At 41.7% G+C, this 21958-nt stretch overlaps 1 protein-coding gene across 4 annotated transcripts in view; it reads right to left on the reverse strand.

Moving 5' to 3' along the window:
* Positions 1-21958, reverse strand: part of SCGN (secretagogin, EF-hand calcium binding protein) — a 75852-nt gene that overhangs the window by 50277 nt on the left and 3617 nt on the right. For 3 of the 4 annotated variants that reach the window (XM_053965943.1, XM_053965935.1, XM_053965918.1), the window contains exons 3-11: positions 15303-15395; positions 14632-14721; positions 13688-13744; positions 12706-12783; positions 3301-3363; positions 2987-3042; positions 1484-1529; positions 1312-1371; positions 357-425 (exon numbers count right to left, since the gene is read on the reverse strand). In XM_053965943.1, coding sequence (XP_053821918.1) covers positions 357-425; positions 1312-1371; positions 1484-1529; positions 2987-3042; positions 3301-3363; positions 12706-12783; positions 13688-13744; positions 14632-14721; positions 15303-15395 — 612 coding nt within the window. The remainder of the gene's footprint in view (positions 1-356; positions 426-1311; positions 1372-1483; positions 1530-2986; positions 3043-3300; positions 3364-12705; positions 12784-13687; positions 13745-14631; positions 14722-15302; positions 15396-21958) is intronic. The other variant, XM_053965927.1, reaches the window with a different exon arrangement.

The raw sequence follows: 21958 nt of genomic DNA on the forward strand, positions 1-21958 counted from the left end.
AACCATGAGGTTATTCTGTTGAGAACCACATTCACAAGGAATACAGAAGAAAGAAATTATGATGACCCATCCATATAATGCCATGCTGTAACATCTGCCTAATTCAAAGTATAAGCTAGAATGGACCTTATAAAAATAGAGTTGCTGAGAGAAGTTGTATTAATTTGTGAGGCAGAATTTCTGTGATACAGTGAAATGCTTTACAGTATACATACTGAGATGGTGGCATTGCCTTCTGCTGATGATCAAACTAAGATTTGTCTCTATGTTCTTATTATTGTCTCTGTGTACTTAGCCTCTCCAAAAGCACTGATCTTTAAGAAATAGAGTATAAACAAACAGAGCCATGAAGATACCTTGACCAGTTCCATCATGTCTTTGACAAACCCATCCACTTCTGGGCCTTCAAGCGCTCCTGTTTTACTCTGAAAGAAGGAATAAACATCAAAATTCCCCAGTGAGTCAAAACCACTACAGTGTTTACTGGTGAGTACCAATACCTGGTCACCAAGCTTTCTAGCATAAAGTTCACAGAATCATGAAATGGTTTGGGTTGGAAGGGACATTAAAGATCATCCAATTCCCACCATTTCACCATGACCAGGGACATCTTCCACTAGCCAGGTTGCTCAAAGCCCCATCCAACCTGGCCTCAAACACTTCCAGGGTTGGGAATTCCACAGCTTCTCTGGGCAAACCTGTTTCAGAGCTTCAAGACCCTCACAGTAAAGAATTTCTTCCCAATATCTAATATCTAAGATGCCATTGCTTTTCCCAAACCATTTCTTCCCACCAAATGGGAGCAATGCCTCCCACCAATCCTGAGGTAGTTCTGTGACTGCCAGAAGCAGCACTGAATTGCTGATGTCTAACAGGCAGTTAAATGGCTATGTCTGTCCTGAGCCAGACTCCCTAAAAAACTATGGATTTGGTATGGGAAGGGGGTTTATTTTTCAACGTGGTGGTGATGCAGGTCCTGAACTGCCAGAGACTGTCAGCACTAAAGCCACCACCTCCTCTTCTTTCCTTGCATCTCCTGCAGGAAAATTGCTAATGCAGCAGCACTGGCCATGGCAATGGAGAAAGTCAAAATGGGTCCTTGACACCAGATCTCTGAGCATTGCTCCTCTCTGTCCCTATTTTACTCCTCCCAGTCTTGCATCTGGGCTCATGGGCCACGGGCTTGGGCACAGCTGCTGCTCCTCAGTGACTCCAGCAGCACCCAGCAGGAGGAAGAATTCTCAGCAGCACACGTTAAATCTTACACACATTTACAAATCACAAGGGAATTAATTGACTCATGAGACTCACAACGTCATAGTGTGCAAAGATCTTCTCAAAATCTCTCCTCCTTTCTTCTGTGCTGCAAGCCTGCATACAGAAAGGACAAACAAATGAAAAATTAAAGCAAAAATTTCAAGTTTGAGCCCAGGTCATCTTAGCTGGAGACAGGATCAATGTATCAAAAATTAGTGCTACTTACATCCATCTTGAATTGTAGAAGGAAATTTTCCTGGAGCGCCAGAATCCTGAATGGAGAGATTTTAATTATGATCTTTTCGCTTTATCATCTGCACACAAACTATTCTGAGCTCTCCTTGTTTGCAAGGCAAAGGGATGTTAGATTAAAGGCCTATAAAAGAGAAAATTGCCTGTGGGGTTATTTACAGTGGGCTGTTGTGAGAACACACGCCTTCCTCCTTGTCTGATGGGGCACAGAGGGTACCCTTTGGTTCACCACAGACATGCCTATTAGCACCATTGCTTCTCCCAGAGCATTTCTGGTGGTCCTGCACAACAGAGGGTGTCAGTTTCTGAAGTAAGAGCTAACAGACAATCATTCCTTGTAACTGGATTGCTGTGCTGCATTAAAGAAAGTGATTTATGGCTCTCTCTTGAAGGGAGGACTTGGTGGTTGTAAAAGTAAAGGACAAAGTAATACTGGCTTGTACACCAAGACTGGCAGAATTCCTCTCTTTTCATCTCCTAAAGCCTGTCAAGCACTAATAAACCCTTTTCTCTCTCCAACTGCTCTGCTAACCTTGAGGTTTTTAGAGCCCATGGCACAGGGCATTGCTGAGCTGTGTCTACACATGGAGGGATTTGGAGTCTGGGAAATGTTTTCAGACTGGAGAAGAGCCTCAGATGGCCTGGTTCCCAAAAGGCAACAGTATTTAAGAGAAAACTGTAACAGCAATCCCCTTTAGATATTCTTCATCCTGCCCCAGATTCTCATATATTTCATAGTCAAAGGAAAATGCTGTATGCACTGCAGTTATTTGTGCTGGCATTTGTTGGGATTCAAAGCACAGAGTAACAGTGGCAAACCAGCACCTCTGTCCCCTCATCCTCTAAACTAGCCTTTTAAGACTGTATCTGAAAATTTAAAGTCCTATGTAACCAATGTACATAGTTTTACAGAGAGAAGCATACTCTACCTCTAGGCAGTGCAAATTATCTAAAAGTCTCTGAGGTATCAATGACAGAAAAGAGACAGAGGCCCAAGACTGAGATCCCAGCTTCATTCACAAGCATCTCTACTTGGCTCTCCAAATTCTTTCCTACTGCCACTGCCAAACTCTTTTGTGGTTGCACTTTCATTGTTCAAAATGCAGTAAAAATTCTTTGCAATCCCTGCTGCACATAATGATGAAAAATAAATGCATGTCTGTGACCCTGTTGAAAGGGCTGTAATCCTTCTTTTGGAGAAACAGAGCCACTGATTGCTTTGCCACCTTCTGGGAAGCACCTCCAATTATGCCAGAGCACATTGATGTTGTACAGAGAGATCCTGGCATTGCTCCTATCCCTGGCACTAGATTCTCAGATTATTGCAATGGGGACCGTGTGTTGGAGAGGTGGGGTCAGAGCAGATCTAATTCAAAAGGAGGTAGAATTCAACTGCATGTCCCTAGAGGGAGAGCATCACCTTGTGTGGCTTTACCATTGTGAAGTGAAACACACCAACAACATTATTAAATCCTACCTTGCCAGGTCATTCAGGTCCAGTCGTCCATCTTTGTTTTTGTCAAAGATTTTCATCTAGAAATCAAGAAGACAGAGATAAAACAGATGGGCCAGAAGGAGAACACACATACAAAAAAAAAAAAGGCAATATACTTTTGCTCTGCCCTGTGCCCTTCCCTCTACTTGCTCAGGGTGTTTGCCCAAACCCTGGGCAGCATGGCATCCTGTGCTAGCACCGTGCAAGTGGCACAAGGGAATAGCAAAACCCACCAGCTTTCTGACAGCAACAACCCAAAGCAATCAAATACCAGTACCACTCCCCTCCCACCTTACATGGGGATAAAGCAGGTCTGCAGGAAAGACCTTCAGAAAGTAAATACTGACATTGCCCTGGTCCTGGAAAAAAAAAAAAAAAAAAGCCAGAAAAAGGGAGAAATTTAAACACTAAACACTTCCACCTGGACTCCATCCTTACCTTTGACTGTTGCTGTGGCTTCTGAGCAACTGAGGTGCAAATGCCACCTTCTAATCAGCACTCAGGTCAGGATTTTACACCACTAAAGCTGTGGGGCTTGCTTGACTCAAGCAAGGCTCATCTCAAGGCCTGCTGCTAGAATGCTCTAAGATTCAGAAGAAGGTTCGGGCTGCCAACATCAAGAGGTTAAATGTGAATTCAAAACTTATCCTTTTCTTTTACTGAATAGCATAATTTTGATGAGCCATCACAATAAAAAATATTTATTTATTTGCTGTATTTGGTTCTGCATTTCTCTTCAAGGCACAAAAAATACTCTGTTACAAAGAAAGGGGTGGGGGGAATGCTTAATGAGTTGCAAACCTGAAATACTCATGGCTCAAAGTTCTAGAAAAAAATATATTTCACATTGTGTGGTGGGGGGAAGATGAGTATTTTACTATGATAGATTACCTTTCTTTGTCAAATACTCAGCTAAGGAATATGCATTAATCTTACCTTGATAGATCACATTTGCTTGTTTAGTGCAGAGTAATTGGTTCGCTACAGATCTTTTGTGCATTGCACAGCTGCTGGAGAAGGCCTGGACCAGCCCCATCTGACAAAGCTCAGATGGACAGGATTATCCACTATGATGTAGCCTGAACACATTGGAGTCAGCAGCATGTCCTGAGCACTTCCCAGCAGTGGAGCCAGGGAAGAGCCTAATAATCATGTGAGAAAAGGTAGCACCTGGAGAGCTGCCATTTCTCAGGGAGATTTTGCCTGTTTTGTCAGTGCTGCCTCTTCCCTGCCCATTGCTCAAGGGGAGTAAGGACAGCAAGTCCATGGTAACCCTTTATTATACCACGTTTAGACTGAGATTTTGCAACAGACTCTATACCATTAATTATTCTGAGTATTTTACACTTGTGAGGTTTGGGTGGAATTTCTGAAGAGGCATTTGATATGGGCTCACTTTTCCTCCCATTGAAGGATAGCATGAAAGTCCTATGAATGACTGAAGGCCCATACTGAGATATTTGGGAAAATGGCATCACGAGAGCCATGTGGGTGTTCAGTGGCACAAAGAAAGCTATTTTCCCATTTAACTGGCTTCTGCCAGTGTGCTCTGTGCAGAGCCACTTAATGACAGAGGAAAGACTTCTGAATTTACCTTTGCTCTAGAGCTGGGGAGACAAATAAAGTGCCAGACCATCCTGAAGACTTCCTCCTGATTGCATCAGTCCAAGTTGCTCCTTTCCAGCTGATCTAAGTTCTTACATTCTGCTTCTTCCCCTATTAGACCTCCCACAGCAATATGGCACTTTTCCCTGGTCTCTGCTGGAGCAGCAGTGGGACAAGGCTAGAGGAAGGGGTAGGAGCAGAAGCTGCCTTTGCTGGTACCACCAAGGGGAGAAATGTCCTTGCAATGACAGCCTCTCACTGCCATCAGAGACACAAACCTAAGCCTTCAGTTCTTGGCTGATAAAGGAGTTATTCTGCAGGTCATTGAAAATTAATAATATTCTTTCTAGAAATAAATAAGCCCAGATAAGACTTTAAAAGCCTCTCTCCAAATAGAACATCAATGCCTAAGCTGGTTTTATTTGTTGTTTGAGGAGAGAGAGAAATACCCCTACTACTTCACTTTAGCACACTCTCCACCACCAGTGACGTTGCTACATCCAGCTTACATCATTGCTGTAAAATATGCTGCCTAAAGGAAGCTTATGGAGACAACCACTATGTAGCTGGCTAGAGAAAGTACCAGCATGTGGGTGGTGGGAATACCATAGTCCTTGGGCTATACAGTAACTTCAGTGCTTTTGAAAATGTCACTCTAAATCCCTAGGTTTAGGCCACCAAGGAGCATTAGTTACCCACAAGGTCTGTAGGTCACCACAAAGCAGTGTAGCTGGTGGGGTGAGACAGAAGAGCACTTGCTGGGAAAGGACAGCTTTTGGTGGGAAACACAGGGCTTAGTTCTTAGGAACTCTGCTGCCAGGTCTGAGCACCTCTGGCTGAAGGCACTGGACTTTGGTTTATACAAAAAGACAGTATCTTTACCAAAACACACTAAAAGTTACTGCTTTTAGCAGTCTTAGTATTTCACTTGGATTCTCCCACATATTTCTGAGCTCCTGAAAGTGTGTTTTATTTTCTCCCATTTCTGATGTATCTCAGAATTACTATCTTGAGACTAAAATTCAGTGCTTCAGCCTAGACTTCAAATTCAGATGTATTTTTTCTCTCTGTGATGCCTCAGAAAAGCAAACACTGAGTTTCTGGGAGAAGTTCAACTCTGTGTTCACCATGTCCTGATCTCCATATGAGCTTATGGGACCAGGGCAGAACTGGTGGTTTTCTGTCCAATAGCCAGACTTGGGGCACAATTATCATTTCACATAGAAATGAGACTTGTCTGGGACAAGTCTCATGTTTCTTTTCCAGTGAAACATCTCCAGGCTTATGTCCTTTTCTAGGGAATAAATAAATAAGCATCCCAGCATGGCTTTGTCTTGGGACCTCATGCGTCCTGCCTGCCCTGCATCTGCTCTACCTTGCAGGTGCAGCATATTTTCATGGTTTCAGAAGTTGCAAATAACAAGGGAGAGTTTTGTGCACTCTTAATGAAACAGACTAGATGAAAGCTGATGGTTTAGATGTGAAAGGCTTTCTGCTTCATTATCAATTTTGTGAGCATATGGTTTTCAATCCTACCAGTTTCTGAATCCTTTACAATAATCCTGCAGGAGTGCAGACCCCAGTAAAACACATTTAATAGAGAGGTAATAAACTCCTTGGTGGATTGCATAATGAAAGGAAAATTCTTCTCCTGCACCCTGTCTTTCAGCTCGATGTTGAAATTTCAGTGACTGACCACATCTACTTACAGCTAACCAAGTCCCCTCCCTGACCTCCTTCACTCAGCTTTGTAAGAGAGAACCTTTGTGTTTTCTATCTGTTTGACCTTTTTCTGCCACAACTACCATGAATAGAATTTTCAAACACATGCAATATTTTGATCATCCATACGAGTCAACAGAAAGAAACAAAGTCTGTCTGGAAAAGCTAAGCCAAGCTAATTCTTGCCCAGTGACTAACATATGAAAGATGGAAAACATGTAGGGTAGAAGGGCTGGTATTCACTGAATTAGTTCAGGTACCACAGCTAATAAGATAGACCTAATCCTGTTATTGGGACAAGTGGAGCTCATGCATACCCACTACATGGCAGTCATGTGCTGCATTTCTTGGGGAACAGCCTAGGGAAATGTTTTTTAATCAAACTTTCAACTTTCAAGCATGTGAGTGTTTGATCTGATCTGCTAATTGTGTGCATGAGTACACGAAGAATGACAGAGGGTACCCACCCCATATGACAAAGCATACATAATGGAAGAAGCAAATAATTGAAATGGTTATGAGGTTGCTTCTAATTTAAACTTTTGCCTTCACACACCATCTTGATATGTTAAATTTGATGGATTTTCAGTTTACTCTCTTGAAAGGTATATTTACACTGCCAGGCTGATATGAAACATCTCAATGTGGTTAAGGACAAGGTCTGGCATAAATAGCACTCAATTTTACTAAAAGCTCTGTTGCATCTAGCAGTATGCTTTATAAAATGATGCATTTCCGTTACTGTCAAGCTACCCCATGTTTTAAAATGTTTGCACAAATTAATTCACTGACATTTTAATGGTAGTGCACCAAGGGCACACCCTGTTTGTTTGAATCTGCTCTGAGGCACTCTGAGACTGACAGAGAATATTTAAGAGCTTGGTTTGCAAATAAAAGTTGTTATGTCTACATTTTTTAAAAATGCAAAATCAAAATGGCCATCAGCTTTTAATTCAGCAAAGGAAATATCTCTGCTTTCTCAGTCCAGTGTTCTAAAGGCCACCGAAACACCACAATATGACAAACACACACATTCTTTGAAGAGTAATATAAATATGAATTATTTTCCATGACAGAGATAAGGAAAGAAGTAAACAACCAAAAAAATAGTTCTGTGATCAGCAGATTCAATAAAACCTGCTTTCATACCTTCTCTGTCTCTCTTTCTTTGTGTGCAATTAAGTGGGACACTGAGAGAGTCAGTTTTACTTGACCTGCTACTCTCACGAATACATTTTAATGTATGTTTCATGGGCACCTATGCCCAACAGCTGAAACAGAAGTTGGTCAGGGAGTACAGAGGTTATTGACACTGTATAAAGACAGCATCAGCCCAAGATGCAGGACTGCCTAAGGCCTCTTTCTTTAGGGAAGGATGGGGTCACAAAGGCATTTGCAGAGTGACAGGAGGGCCCAGTGGCCAGCAAGTTACCCTCAGGACAAAAGCTCAGTGTCCTGCCCAGCCAGACTGCCTACGTCACATCGATAAGTTCTTTAGTGTTTTGATTTCTAAGAGTGTTTTGATTCCTAAGAGACCAAAGCATTATCTGTTGGGGTGTTCAGAAGCCTGCAGGCTCCTGAGTTCTGTTGGTTTTGATCTTCAGAAATGAAGTCTGAGCTTAACTGGGATTTTCTGCTTCCCTTGGCTTATGCCACAGCAAGTGTGGTGCAAAACTGGGTGTGACAACATGCCCAACACTAAATTGAGAAGGGACACAGGAGGTGGATTTGTGTTCATCAGCTGTGTGGGTCCTCTCAGTCACCTGGGAGAGAGGCTGGCATGAACCACTACCAGGAGGAGAAGGGATGAGCAGACTGCACTTCAGGAACCAATCTTGTAGGCTACAGTCTGCTCCTATTGTATTTCTAGAGCTTTGGGAAGTTTGCTCGGTCTGTTGACAGACATAATAAATTCTGTTTAGGCTTTTTTTCAATACAATAAATATTTGTCTTTTCATTATTACACCTCTTGTTGGATGGTCATATGAGACTTTGTTAACAAAGATACGCTACCTTGACTAGTAAGATGTTAAAGGTCTAAATCACCTGAATTTTCTATGCTTTGGCTTTTATTTACTCACATGAGTACATTGGCATCAGCACTGAACACAGACAGACTTTCACATGGAACTGACCACACTAAAACTCTACATTATCCTTGCAGAGGGGACAGGCAGCAGCCACAAAAGCACCAGAAATCCCCCAATGTACAATAAAGGTAGTCCACAGTGCATAATCATGGACATAGATCATCCTCAGGGAGAAGACAACCTCTTTCCCTTTGCACTGAGAAGATTAGGAGTCGTCAGCTGCAGGCTTATGCACTCAGGGCACATAGCTCAGTGCCCAGGAGAATCTTTGCAAATAAGCCCAGCAAAACCCTGGTGTCATTATAGCTGGGAAAAAATATCTATTCTGACCCCAATTAAGGGGTTAAGATTTCATCCTCGGTCATCACTTACATCACATCATCATCTACAAGCTTTCAAATGCTGTAGTTCATGACCAAAACTTCTTATTAGTCACTGCACCTACATTATTGCCTCTCTAGAATATTACCCTGTGGTGGGCAAAGATGGCATGCAGGCTGGACAAGAACTGTCCTTTGCATCTTACTGAAATATAATAATGCTCAGATTAAAGGAATTTTTTATGTTCCATCTGACATTATCAACATAAGGCAATGAAAAAAGTGAATGTCAGTGTTGCATGTGTGACTGTTTCAGCAGAATAAACAACTTAAATTGCTGAAGTTTGACTCAGAAATGAGCTTGCCCTGCATGCAGCTTGTAGACATTGTAAACTAGAAGCAACATGCTGCTATCTGGGAAGCTATCAGACACTGTATCTCAAATCTAGTTCATATCCTGGCATTTACAATATTCTGCATAAGTGCACAGCTGTGTGCACACACAGGTAATGGAATCTGTCACTCATTAAAAAATGTTACCAAATGATATGTGAGATGCATATTTCTGAGTTGAAACTTCACCAGGACCCAGAAACTTACTAACAGCTTGATCTCGAGGGCTGAGGGGAAGTAGGAGGGATTGAAAAGGTTGTTCTATTGTCATCATCCACAGTATCCTCATCATGAAGTATCAAGGGGGCTGGTCTTCATCTCTCCAGCTTTTGTTAATACAGGAAGGCAGAAAATTCTCACCATGCTGTTTAAACCCTCCATCCATTTTCAGCTATGCTAACTCTGTCTCCCAAAGCACACACCGCAGGACCCCTGGGCCCTCTTCTCAGGAAGTTCAGAGCAATACCAGGCTTCAAGCCAAGCTCCAAGTACTTGCTCCCTGCCAACAGCTCTTGGTCACTGCCTGTGGGAAGGCAACAAACCTACAGATTGTTTTCAAAGACTAAGAACTGCAAGTGAGTGCATGTAAATAATTATTAATATACACTTAATGACTATTAACACAAATATGTATTTATGTAGGCATGGAAGAAAAAACAACAGTGCCTACAAAGAGGCTTCCTCACCACAACATTGTCACTTCAATTCCCTCATGAGGAGTCTTGAGAACTCAAATGTTCTTTTGTGATTTTCCCCAGTGGCATTAGTGCTCTTTAGGATTTGATTTAGCAGACTCACAGAGTTTGTCCAATGCCGATAGGTTCACTACCTGTTGTCTTTATAGGAGTTCATCACTTGTTCATCAAATCCCTGATCTATACCAGTGTTCTCTGAAGAAAGAATGTCAAGGTCACAAGGAAGCAGAATAGCCTCTTAAGAAGCGGCTGCTAAGCAACCTGATAAAGTGATGTTCCTTTCCAGAGATGACCAATCTCTTCCAAAAGAAATACTCTCTCCCTCTTCTCAGCATTTTTTAATGTTGTATGAGCTCATTCATAGCAGCACAAGGGGCAAGAATTTAACATGCCCTGGTTGGTTGATATGATATCTGCTCACACTACTCACAAACTGCAAATACCCAGCACAGAACCATAACATGCTGCCTTTATTTTTTTTCCTCAGGCCTAGGCTAGCTTCTTTTAAATTATAGTTTTTGCCTTTTCCCCTTTATCTCCAGAAGGCCCTAGGGTCTACTCAGGATATCAGTAGCTGCTTAAGATATGTGCAGCCAGCTGTGCATGTACAGAAAAAAGGGCAGAGATCTGTATATTCCTGTGGAGACAGATGGGTTTACAGCTTCTTGGGACACAGCTTATTTCAACTGAATAATAATTACATTGGCCTTTGGAAGCCCTGAGCTGAATAGATGGGCCACCCTGCAAGACCCTGTAGGTATGTGCAGCAAAAACAGGGTTCTGCTCACAAGGACTTTGTGCTGTAAAAAGATAAAAGGCTGGGAGCAAAGCAATAGGAGAGAGAAATATAAGTATGTCCAATCTGCAGAAAAGGAATCACTGCTGCTGGTTTTCAGAGATATAATAGAGTGAGGGAAAAAATGGATGGGCCACTGACCCATTTATCCCAAACAGTGGTGATGGTGGCAGAGTCCAGTGGCAGTGGGACTCTGCACTCCAGCAGCTCCTCACTCCATGTGGCAGAGAGTGGAAGGGGAGGGTTGCCATTACCCTGGGCCTTGACATCAAACCTTTGAGTCACTTTTCCCTCTTTAATCCAGCCCTGCAAATGCAAGGCTGAATCTTTCTTCCCTCCTTGGAATTTTGCCTTCTTACTTCAGATAACTTCCTGTGCAATCATTTGTGAAGTGTATCTGATGCTATAGGATACTGCCCATGTGGATAATTTGCTGTTATATATGGAATATATATGTTCACATCCTCTATTTTATTCCAGGATATCATAGTATAAGATTATGCCAGTGGTAATTTCACACCCAGCCTTAGCTTTTGGGATCAGGTGTGTTTATAAACATCCTTAATCTTCAGCTTAGAGAAAAGAATTGCAAGGGAAAAAATAATCACCTGCCATATTCTCATTTTCTAATAACCATTAACATCCCTGATTCTTCTGGCATTGCAGCTTGGCAAACCTTTGTCCTCAGGAGCCAGATTTACATTTCAGATCATAGATTTCCCTAGATATACAAAGCATTCCCTTTTCCCATATCAAATCTTATCTTCCAACATAGACATTAAACTGCCTCTCTGAAGACACAAAGCCCTTCTACAAGAAACCATGGAAATAGAAACCAGACCTCCTGGCTCCCAGCCCTGGGCTGCATTGATACCTGTCTGCATTGGGGTAGCAGAATCACAGATCTTTCTTGGGAAATTAAAGGGAAGGGAAATGAATTGGAGGAAATGAACCACCCACTGTCTACAAGCTTCAGATCGCCTATTCCCAGCACCTGCTCAGAGATTAAGCACCAGAGATGGAAACCTTAATGGAGCAGAATGAAATCTATTTGCTACCAGTAAATGCTACCAGAAATAATTTTGTCTTAGCTGTAACTTCTGGGCTTTTTTTTGTTTTCAAACTCTGCCAGTTGGAAAATGATTTCTGCAGCTGGCATTCCTCTCTCTTCACTCTCTTATAAGTAAGAGAAACAAATACACACTCTTCTGTAACAGTACAGTTTCTCACATTGCTCTAAAGGGTCACATTTCTGGGCACACACACATCACACATACATAACATGGTATTGCAAAATATGTGGGCAGCTCCTTGTTTGCTTGCATAACAAGTTGGTTTTTAGGTACAAACACAGATTTTGTGCCAAGAAACAAGGCAGTTCCATCTGAAAACATTTTAGAAAATTGCAGTGATAGATGTCTGCTAGTGGAATTCAAATTATACCCTTGAGAATGACATCCAGAAATGAGATTTTTTTTTCCTTCTTGTTTTTAGATGTTTAGATATAAGTTGCTCTAAAATGCAGGTGACTGATGCTAAACCCACACCAAATACTATGTTGTTGATTGCAGTATAAAAGCTATATTGTGACAAGCCAGGTGGAGAATTGAAACTTTCAACCTCTCAGTCTTTCAGGGAAGCAGCAGGGAGCCAGCAAAGCTTGCTGGGCTTTGCAGAGCAGAAAAGCCAGATACCTGCATGTCTTGGGAGTAGAAGGATTTGCTAGGAGGAAGAGAGGAAAGGAGGAAGTGAATGAGCTGGAGATCTGCCTGAGGATGAACATATCCTGTAGAAGGATGCACCTCATCTGCATTTAAAGGGGTTTAGAGCTCAGCCTGCTTTGGTGTAAAGTTGGGTTCTTTTCTCATAGGAAATAGTTCAGCAATCAGCAAAACTCTTTGAAATGCATTCACAGCTGATGTCCAGTGCAAAGAACTGTTAGCAGCAGTGCGTGCTAACTCCCCCTAGGGATCTCTGACAAACCTTTTAAGAGAGCTTTTATTGCCCTGCAGACATTGACCCTAAAGGAGATTTTAGGCTGTAGTCACATCTGAACAACATTAATTCTATATTTTCTTACCATAGTATCAGTATATTCTTCCAGCTTTACTTCAGCAACCATCTTGTTATGCTGCAAAAAGAGATCTCGCAGGAAATCCTGTTGTAAGAAAAGAGAGAAATTTTACTTTCTAGAGGAAATTCAAGAAATAACAGTAGGAAATTCAATTCAAATTCAGAAGGGTTACACAAATCTAGTTTCACACTCCTGGTTAGTACTAGTGTCTTCAATTTGACAAAGTTCAAATTTTTTTAGCTGAAACATGGAGTTTTTTTGAATAAATTAATTAGAAATTAACTAAATCTCCCTGGAATAGGTATACTGGAATGAGTCCTAGTAGACCTACAAAATAAGCAAAAGACCACATAAGTCCTGCAATACTTGCTAATTGATCTCAAATAAAAATATTTGCATTCAGTAAAACACTCAAGCCTCCTCTAACATCTTTGCTGGGATACAGGCTGAAGCCACACACTGAGACTTCAGCACGTGATGTGCAGCCTAGAGATGGGCTTTTGTAATTGCTGGCTCAAAGTGTTTGAGTTATGGTTGCTGAACAGGCTCTTGCCTCAATAGCCTGAGCTTCAATAAGAAATCAATGTTCAGAAAACCTGCAGGTTCAGGAAGAGATTGACAAGAAACTCCCTTAATAAAACACAATGGCTTTGGCTCTGTTTAACTGGGAGAGGCACATGTGCAAAGCCAAGGTGAGGCAGTGCCTGTGGGGCTCACTGGATGCCTCAGGTCACCAAGACAACCAAGGTCATGGGACAAGGCTAGGGGGAAGCAGGACATCGAGGGCAACAACAAACCATCCTCCCTCTGGCAGGGCCCCTGAGACCACGCCAGAAGGCACAAGTCCTTAAACTTGCTATGGAAAACCCAGAAATGCCATTTGTCACTCACACAAAAATACAGCAAATTGGTAAAGCCGATGGAAGGGCTCCCATTGACATCAGCAAGCTGTAGGTCAAGCCCAAAGAGATTTGTTAGAATAACTTACTTTGAGTTCACTGGCTGAAATAAATCCACTGCTGTCAGCATCGTAACTGCGCCAGATCTGAACGGGGATAGATTGATGTGAGCACATAAATATTGCAGTTACTCATCTGCTCGGTGATAGATTGTAAAGATTCAAAGCAGAACTTCCATAATGAGCCAGTTGTTGCATTAGCCAACATTTAATTAATTTTAGATGAAATAAAATAAACTTTTCACACAATAGCTCTTACTCACACTTGGATGCTGTACATGCTACATGCTGCTATCACATGTTTAATGCAGACACACTATCTATAAAAGGAAGACAATACTAAGAAACTGTTTTGCATTTCTTACCTAATTTGTACATGCAGTTTCTTTTATTGCTCTGAGTCAAGGCCATATACAACAGGCCATTGATCTGCAGAAGCCCCTAGCTTGTATGTGAAATAAAAGTAACCACATGAGGTCTTGGAAAAACTGAAATTCCCCATTGGGATACTTAGGGGCAGAGATTAGAGGAAGATTGGGCAAAATTCTAAGGGCTTCTTGACCCAGCTTATGGAGGTTTCCTCTCCATGACCTTAACAGTCTAATGTTTCAGGATAAAATGGTGCCTAAATGGTGCTCTGCTGTCTTGGTCTATACTGTATTGCAGGTGAGGAGCTGTAGGGGTGAATTGCTGAGTGGGGACATTTTGTCTGTAATCGCATGACTGATAGGTGGCTGAGAGTGTTTCTGAAATATAATGAGTTCTCTGGGTACCCTTGGTCTAGTCCTAGATACCACACCTCTCTTTTGTTGGTGTAAATAATATAAAACCTTCTCTGCCTGAACAGGTCAGAATGTGTTTTTCTTCCACAATAGCCATATATTTCCCAAGCTGTGTTTTACAGAGGACAGAAGGGTTGGTGTTGAAGAAGCTGGTGGTGTGCAAGGGGGAGGAGGCAGTGTGGAGATACAGACCCTCATGAATTCCACGCTGTTGTCCAAGGGAGTTTCCCGTCGGAAAAGCAGTAGGAAGTTCTCATCATCCGGCAAGATCATATTTGCAAGCTGGATAAAAAAAACATTTAAAAAATCCCCACAACAAAAACCAAACCCACACCATGAAAGTAAAGAAAGGAAAAAATTTGGGTAGGTACTGAGGTACTGACCCAGTATGTGAAATATAGGTTTGGCATGTTTCTCCCTTGGAAATAAACTCCGGATCAAAGGATCTGGCCAATGTAATACTCCATGAGTCACCTCCTCTGCACCCAGGCTCTATCTTCCAGATCTCCCAAGTCTGCTACAGGTCTTAATCACAGAATGATTTTGGTTGGAAGGGACCTTTAAAGGTCATCCAATCCAACTTCCCTGCAATGGGCAGGCATATCTTCAGCTAGATCAGGTTGTTCAGAGCCCTGTCCAACCTGACCTTTGATGTTTCCAGGGATGGGGCATCAACCAGCTCCCTTCCAGTAACCCCTTCCAGTACTTGACCACCCTCATTTAAAAAAAGTCTTCCTTAATCTATCCCCTTTCAGTTTAAAACCATTACCCCTCATCTTATTCCTACAGACCCCACAAAAAGTCTATTCTAATTCTCCATCCTTCTATAAGAGAAATCCTGGGCTGGGGTTGGGCAGAGATACCTCCTGGATTTGTAAGCGTCCGTCTGTGGTGACATCGTAGACAGACATGAATTGCTCCTTCATCCTTTGAACTTCTTCTTCTGTGATGGTGCTCTGCCATGGGGAAAACAACAAGTGCATGAAAATTGCACCAGAAGACACTCCTGGAAGAAATCTCTCCTTGCTCACAGATAATCACCAGGATCATTGCATTCTTATAGTTGGGGGTAATGCTTTTAAAAGCCTGCAGACACACCATTGTGGATGAATTTTTGGAAATAAATCCTATGCATATCCTTGCAGCTACTAAGCTTTCAGTTGGAAGATCAGTGTTTGGGAACCCAAAAATATTTCAGTGACACCTGCTTCTTTACCCAACTGTTCTCATTATATCACTGAGTTTGGTTTTGCTCAAGTATGTGTTACAGCAGATATCCTTATCCTTGAATGACATCTCTGCAGTTCATTAGATCATCAGCCTTGAAAGGTGTCAGTGGAGCTAGATTGTTGCTTATTATTGCCTGTCAGCTGTTTCAAGACCTGGCACCAAGCCCTGTCAGTGTTTCTGGGTTAATAGCACAGAATTTCAAGCAATTGACATTCTCCTTGTATCTGCTCAACCCCGTAATCGATTTATACATAGTGAGGAGTTCTCCAGACTTGTCAGGTTATGTGTCTTGACAGGCATCACTGTGACAGGTGAAACACAATGCTTAGGTTCATCAGGCATGGTTTCTTTAGCAGAAACCATGAGGGTACCCCCTCTGACTGGACTACACAAAATACAATTTCCTTGCTATGTGAAAAGGCTTCTGGTCATATGAGCTTAGGGGCTGGCCTGAGAAGCTCACCTAGTTAATCTTTCCCAAGCAATTAAGTCTTGTGTTACCCTCAGCACCCACACTGAGCAGGTCCTGGCTTCTCTCCCAATTATGTGGGAGTTGGCCCTCTCTGGGAGGGGAGGGAAGGAAGGGAGAAGGATGACCCACACTGGATTGTGGCATATCTTTGTGGAAATTTTCACAAGACAATAAATTAGTTTCTTCCCAATCCTTGAATAAAAGTCCTGCAAAGTTTTTATCATCTCTACAACCAGGTGGATGTGAGACTATAGCTATTCCTTCCTGGGTCTTCTAACCTGGTTTCTCATTCTTTCCAGCTGCTATTGAAGCTCCATTATGCCATACACTCCCTTTTTTATCACTGTGACACAAGACCATGAGTGACTTTCCCAAATTTACCCAGTGCACAGCTCCACACTTTGCAGCCCTTGGGGTGCATCCTTGCTGTGTAACAACAAGGGTGGCAGCTCCCAGTTTGGGGATGAAACAGCAAGCAGTGATCCCACCGGGATGCACCCAAGGTGGCAGGCCCCAGGAGGAGTGGCTGAGGGGTTCCCAGGGCATGGCTGCAGGATCTTCTTTTCCCATGGTGGTGTCCAGAAAGTCCTGTGGGCTTGGGTGTTGAGGGCACAGCACATCACTAAACACACACATTGGTTTTCTTTCCCCTTGGCATTGTAACTCACCCCCATGCTCTTTAAATTGCCTTCTGACAGCACCTTTACACTTTGAGACACCTCCCAGGAGTTAGGCGAGCCTATCAGTTGCCAACTTCAATAGGCTTGCAAAGTACTCTGAAATTATCCTCCCTCAAGCCCAGTAGGATGAGTTATTTCCAAAATGAGAATCACAGCTGATATTTGAAATGTGTACTGTGCATTTCAAACTAGTCATTTGTTAAAATGCTTATTGCTCAACTTGGTGTCAGCTATTAACCACCACTTCACTGATCTGTCTGTAGCAGGGACACTGTTATCTGCATAAAAATAGGACAGCCTCCTTATTTTTATATTCTGATTTAAACTATGGGATACATCAGGTAAATACCTGGAATATTTACAATATTTACACAGCTCCAAAAGCTTTTAGTCCAAGGGGTTACGCTACAGTGGATTTTTCAATCTGGACAATCTTTATATCTTCATATATATTCTACTTATGAAACACAACTGGTAATAGTTCTATCAAAACCCAGCCCTTACTCACAAAGAATAAAATAATAAAGCACAAACTGGCTTACCCAAGATGCATGTTCAAAACAAAATTATTCCAATATTAAAAATTTTTACACTAAGAACAATACACCTTTTGTTATGACCATTAGGTTTCAAAGGGGACCTTTCTCTTTACCAAAAAAAAAAAAAAAAAAAAAAATCCCAGAAGTCTGAAAAAACCTTGACAGATCAAATAAGATATTCCAAAAAGAAACTAAGGTTGGGAGATCAGTTTTTCAAGACTGACCTACTGGTGGTGCAAACAAGTAGTTTGCTCTATTTTCCTTTCTATTCCAAAAACATTTAAAAGGCTGGAAAAACCCCATAAGGTACCTGATCTGTTCCCCTTGTCCAAGCAAGGACATGATCTGAAGACTCACCTCACCCCACCAGCAAGGAGGCTGGGGCTGCACAAGAAGTTGCAAGGGGACATAGCCAGGACAGCTGACCCCAACTGACCCAAAAGATATACCATACCATATGGTGTGGTGCTCAGCATACAAAGCTGGGGGGAGAAGGAGAAAAAAAAGATGCTTGGAGTATGGTGTTTGTCTTCTGAAGTCAGCATGATGGAACTTTGCTTTCCTGGACATGGCTGTACAGCTGCCTGCCCATGGGAATCGGTGAATGAATTCTTAGGCTAGGCTTGTGCCTAGGCTTGTGCCCTTGGGTTTTGCTTTACCTATTAAAACACCTTTATCTCAAACCACTTTACTTTTCTGATTCCCTCTCTCATTTCACTGGGGAGTGAGTGAATGAGTGAGTGGCTGTGTGGGGCTGCCTCCTTCATTAAATCATGATGTAACAAATAGCAGCATACAAAAATGTGCCTCTTGTCTCATAAGATGGAACAGGAGGAAATGGCTTTGCAGCAATTAAAAGTCTGTAGCTGAGCACATCTTTATCAGAAAATGCAGTCTTAATTATGTTGCCTGCCTCAAGCAACAGATCCTTAACCAGTTTCAAAGGTTTGCAAAGCTTTCCCTTTTGTGAGGGTTTAAGTGAATGCTGTTGCATCCTCTCCGGTCACTCTGTACAGAGAAGCCCTCCTTGTAATTCCTTGTTTTCCCTGGTACATGCACCTCCCTGAGTTTGAGAATGATGTGTGGCTTCCAAGGGCTGCTGAAGTTCTCACTGCAGCCAGGAAAGAAATCTTTACTACTTACCATGAGAAGGCCAGATAATTTTTATTTGCATAAAAGAACACAGTTTAAAATATTGCCATGACTTTGTTCACTATTTTTCAGGATTAACAAGTAAATTTCTTGCTACATATGTTCTTCCACAGAGTTTTACAGAGAAAAGCTTCTGTGCTTCAAGTTGCCATAACAAATTAATTTTCTGCCTTCTGCTTTCTCCTTTTCATGTCCAGTCTCTGTCTTCCCTTTTGTGAAAACCCTTTAGAAGTATTTGTAGCATCACAAAGGTAATTTGGTTTTTAATAGCATTTGTAATCACAGAAAGGGCATGATCACATATTTTTAAAATTTCTGCAGCATTTTATTTCTTTGTCATGGCTGGTTATGATTGTTTGGAAACCTGGTTGTAATCTGTCTTCTTTGTTAATCCCTTCCTTTTATATTGTTGCACTCTTTGCCTCATGCTGACTAATTAATTTTTTTTTTCCTTAAGGGATTCATGTACTTGGCAGAATTTTGTCTTGATGAAAACACAACTATGAGTCACTTGGTTTGGAGGGCAAAAAGTGAATGTATGGAGCACTGCAGAGCCTTTCCTACTCAATGAAATGGGATGCCTCATTTAATTCCTGCTGGTCAAGAAAATCCTGTAATAAACTGATTTATTTTTCCTTCTTGACATGATTTTAGAAACAAGCTGCTATATTGATTAGGGTATAAAAAAAGATGAAACTTAATTTAAGTGACTATGATACCCTGTTTCTTGAAAAAAACTAGAGAATTTTCTGAAAATGCTGGCTTGAACACATCTTCTAGTGTTTCAGCCAAATATGATAGAAAGGCCAAGGGTCCTACAGATATAGAGTTCCTACAAGATCTATGAAAATAAATTGTGTCTGCCAAGAAGGAGAGTTGGAAAAGAAAATCAACAACTATTATCGTGCCAAAAGCTACACAGCACAGATATGAGGCCAGCAAGGACCAGATGAGAGACACCAGTAATGTACACTTTGACTTTAGAAGAAGAACCTTTCATTTTTGGGCCAAACATTTCTTCATTGTAAAAACTAATCACATTAATGACTTTGTTACCCCCGTGCAGTTGTAGGTTAGATTGCCTGCACAATTGTGGGTTTTCACCATACATCTCCAGGGCCAATTTCTCCTTTGGGCCAATCTTTCTCACTTCAAGTGCTATCACTTGAGTATTTGGCCCTGTACTTTGGTTAGGATTTTTGTTTAGGATTTACTGTACTCCTGCATGTGACAATAGATGAACACTTACCCTGTCATCCTGCATTGCATTTTTAGTTTCTTTTTTAACTCTCATCAGCACAAATGTGGGAAAGCTTTTTTTTTTCCCATAGTAGACACCAGTATCCAACAAAGGCTACTGCAGTCTTCCCTATGCCATCATGGTTTTGTGGTTAGGTTTTGGATAGGTTCTCTGTTCTGTCCTCTCTGCTAGGCTGAAAGTTGTTTGACATGCATTTGAGTGATGAAAACATATTGTGTTGTTTTTACCATGGGTATATTGAGTTTGCATTAAGAAATACCTTGAGGCACTTCCATGCCTTTATGTGGAAGAACAGGATTAGGAACTGTCCAGGGTAATCAAGGCTGATGAAAACCACACTTAAGACAGAACTCTATTTGGCAATAATCAGAATGATAGAATGGTTTGGGTTGAAAGGAACCTCAAAGATCACCCAGTTCCAACATCTTCCCCTAGACCAGGTTGCTCAAAGCTCCATCCAACCTGAACACTTCCAGGAATTGGGCATCCACAGCTTCTTTGGGCAACCTGTTCCAGGGCCTTTCCATCCTGATAGGAAAGAATTCCATCCTAATATTTAAGAGGCAGGATTGCCTGGGGGTTAGAATTCTGAAATATTCGGAAAGTGGATGCAAGCTGCTTGCTTTCTGCTAGGGATCTTCTTGCTGTTCAGCTGCTGGTCACCACTGACCTTAGGTCTCTTGGTGTGGTAAAGTACATGGGAAGTCTGCCTTGGATGGCTTTGAGGCTAGCTGATACTTTGTCCATTAAACTTTGTTTGACTAGCTGTTGCATTCCTGGCCATGCTAAATTATACACATTATTTAGACAGACAGTGCAGTGTGCAAGGCAAGAATGAAGTGTAAGAGTAGCTGGAGGGTGATTCTATTCTTTGGAAGTAAAAAGCAAAGACAAATCCTTAATGGATGCTCAGAGTGAGCTCTAGAAGATTAACTTCAGTCCCTTCCAGTCATAACTATCCATGTGGTTTTCAGGCAGGAGGGATTTAAACAAGGCTAATACCTGTCTTGTCTGATCAAATCTATATTTCTACAATTGTTGTGGTTTTCTACACACTTACAGTTAGGTAAAAGCAACCATCCTTTAGTTGAAAGTTTTCTATCTAATTTGAGTATAATTTAGGCAAAGTGAAATACATTTCTGAGAAAGCCCAATGGCATATCCACCCAGACATCATTAGTTTTATGGAAACTTTCAGTAATCCAACCCCAAAATTTATAGCCATTCCTGTATAAAAGTCTTATCTAATTATTATGAGAATATATATAGAGCTTCATTAAAGCCATAGAAAAGAGCAAGCAATGATCTTGGTACGGAAAGAAAGATGTACAGGAATACAAGACAAAAATGCAGGAGCTGTAGTTCCTGTTCTAATAAAATTATTTCTTTGACACTGAAAGAAACCATCCTTTCCACTGGGCTTTCACCTCAGTATAAAAACTTTTAGAAAATGCATGGATAGAGGTGCCATAATGTAGAAGAAAGAGGTTTATGAAAGAGCAGAAGAGAGCTCAGGCAGCTATGCAGGAGCAGCTTGGAAGCTAGAGGCTCAAATGGTTAGAGAGAAGTCATGACAGTGATGAGAGAAACAGGTGGATAATGCCAGCAGCTTGAAGATATAATGTTGGCATGAGGATGAATTACACACTCCTGGAAACTGAAGGAGAAGGAGAAGAGTCCAGTTGGAAGGGACCTACAACAAACATCTAGTCCAATTGTCTGACCACTTTGGAGCTGGACAAAAGTTAAACTGTGTTGTTAAGTGCATTGTCCACATGCCTCCAGCAATCACCATTGCTAGAGGAGAAGGGACAGGAAGCAGCATCTGGAATTTGGTTGGTTTACTACAGGTCTACCTTTGTTGAAAAGTTTTCCCTTTTCCCCCCACAATTGTTGATGGTTCAATAAAAGACAATTAATTGGCCTCCATCACTGGATGCTATTTCAAGTTTCTGTCCTCTCTCAGAGTTATCAGGAAGAGCTGTGTCTCTCAGCTTCCAGACAGGCTCATTTTTGCATTGTTTTCCCAGCTGCTCCCATCCCCTGGCATTTAGTGTCAGCTGGGGATGCTGCAGAGTAACTGGGAAGAAAAACAGAGCTGAAGGACCACAGTGGTAATTAAGAAAAATAACAGCTTAGAGAATGCAGGCTGAAAAAATATAATTATGAAGCCATTCTCTATTCA

Source organism: Vidua chalybeata, chromosome 1 (genome assembly GCF_026979565.1).
Source record: "Vidua chalybeata isolate OUT-0048 chromosome 1, bVidCha1 merged haplotype, whole genome shotgun sequence".
Lineage (NCBI taxonomy): Eukaryota > Metazoa > Chordata > Aves > Passeriformes > Viduidae > Vidua > Vidua chalybeata.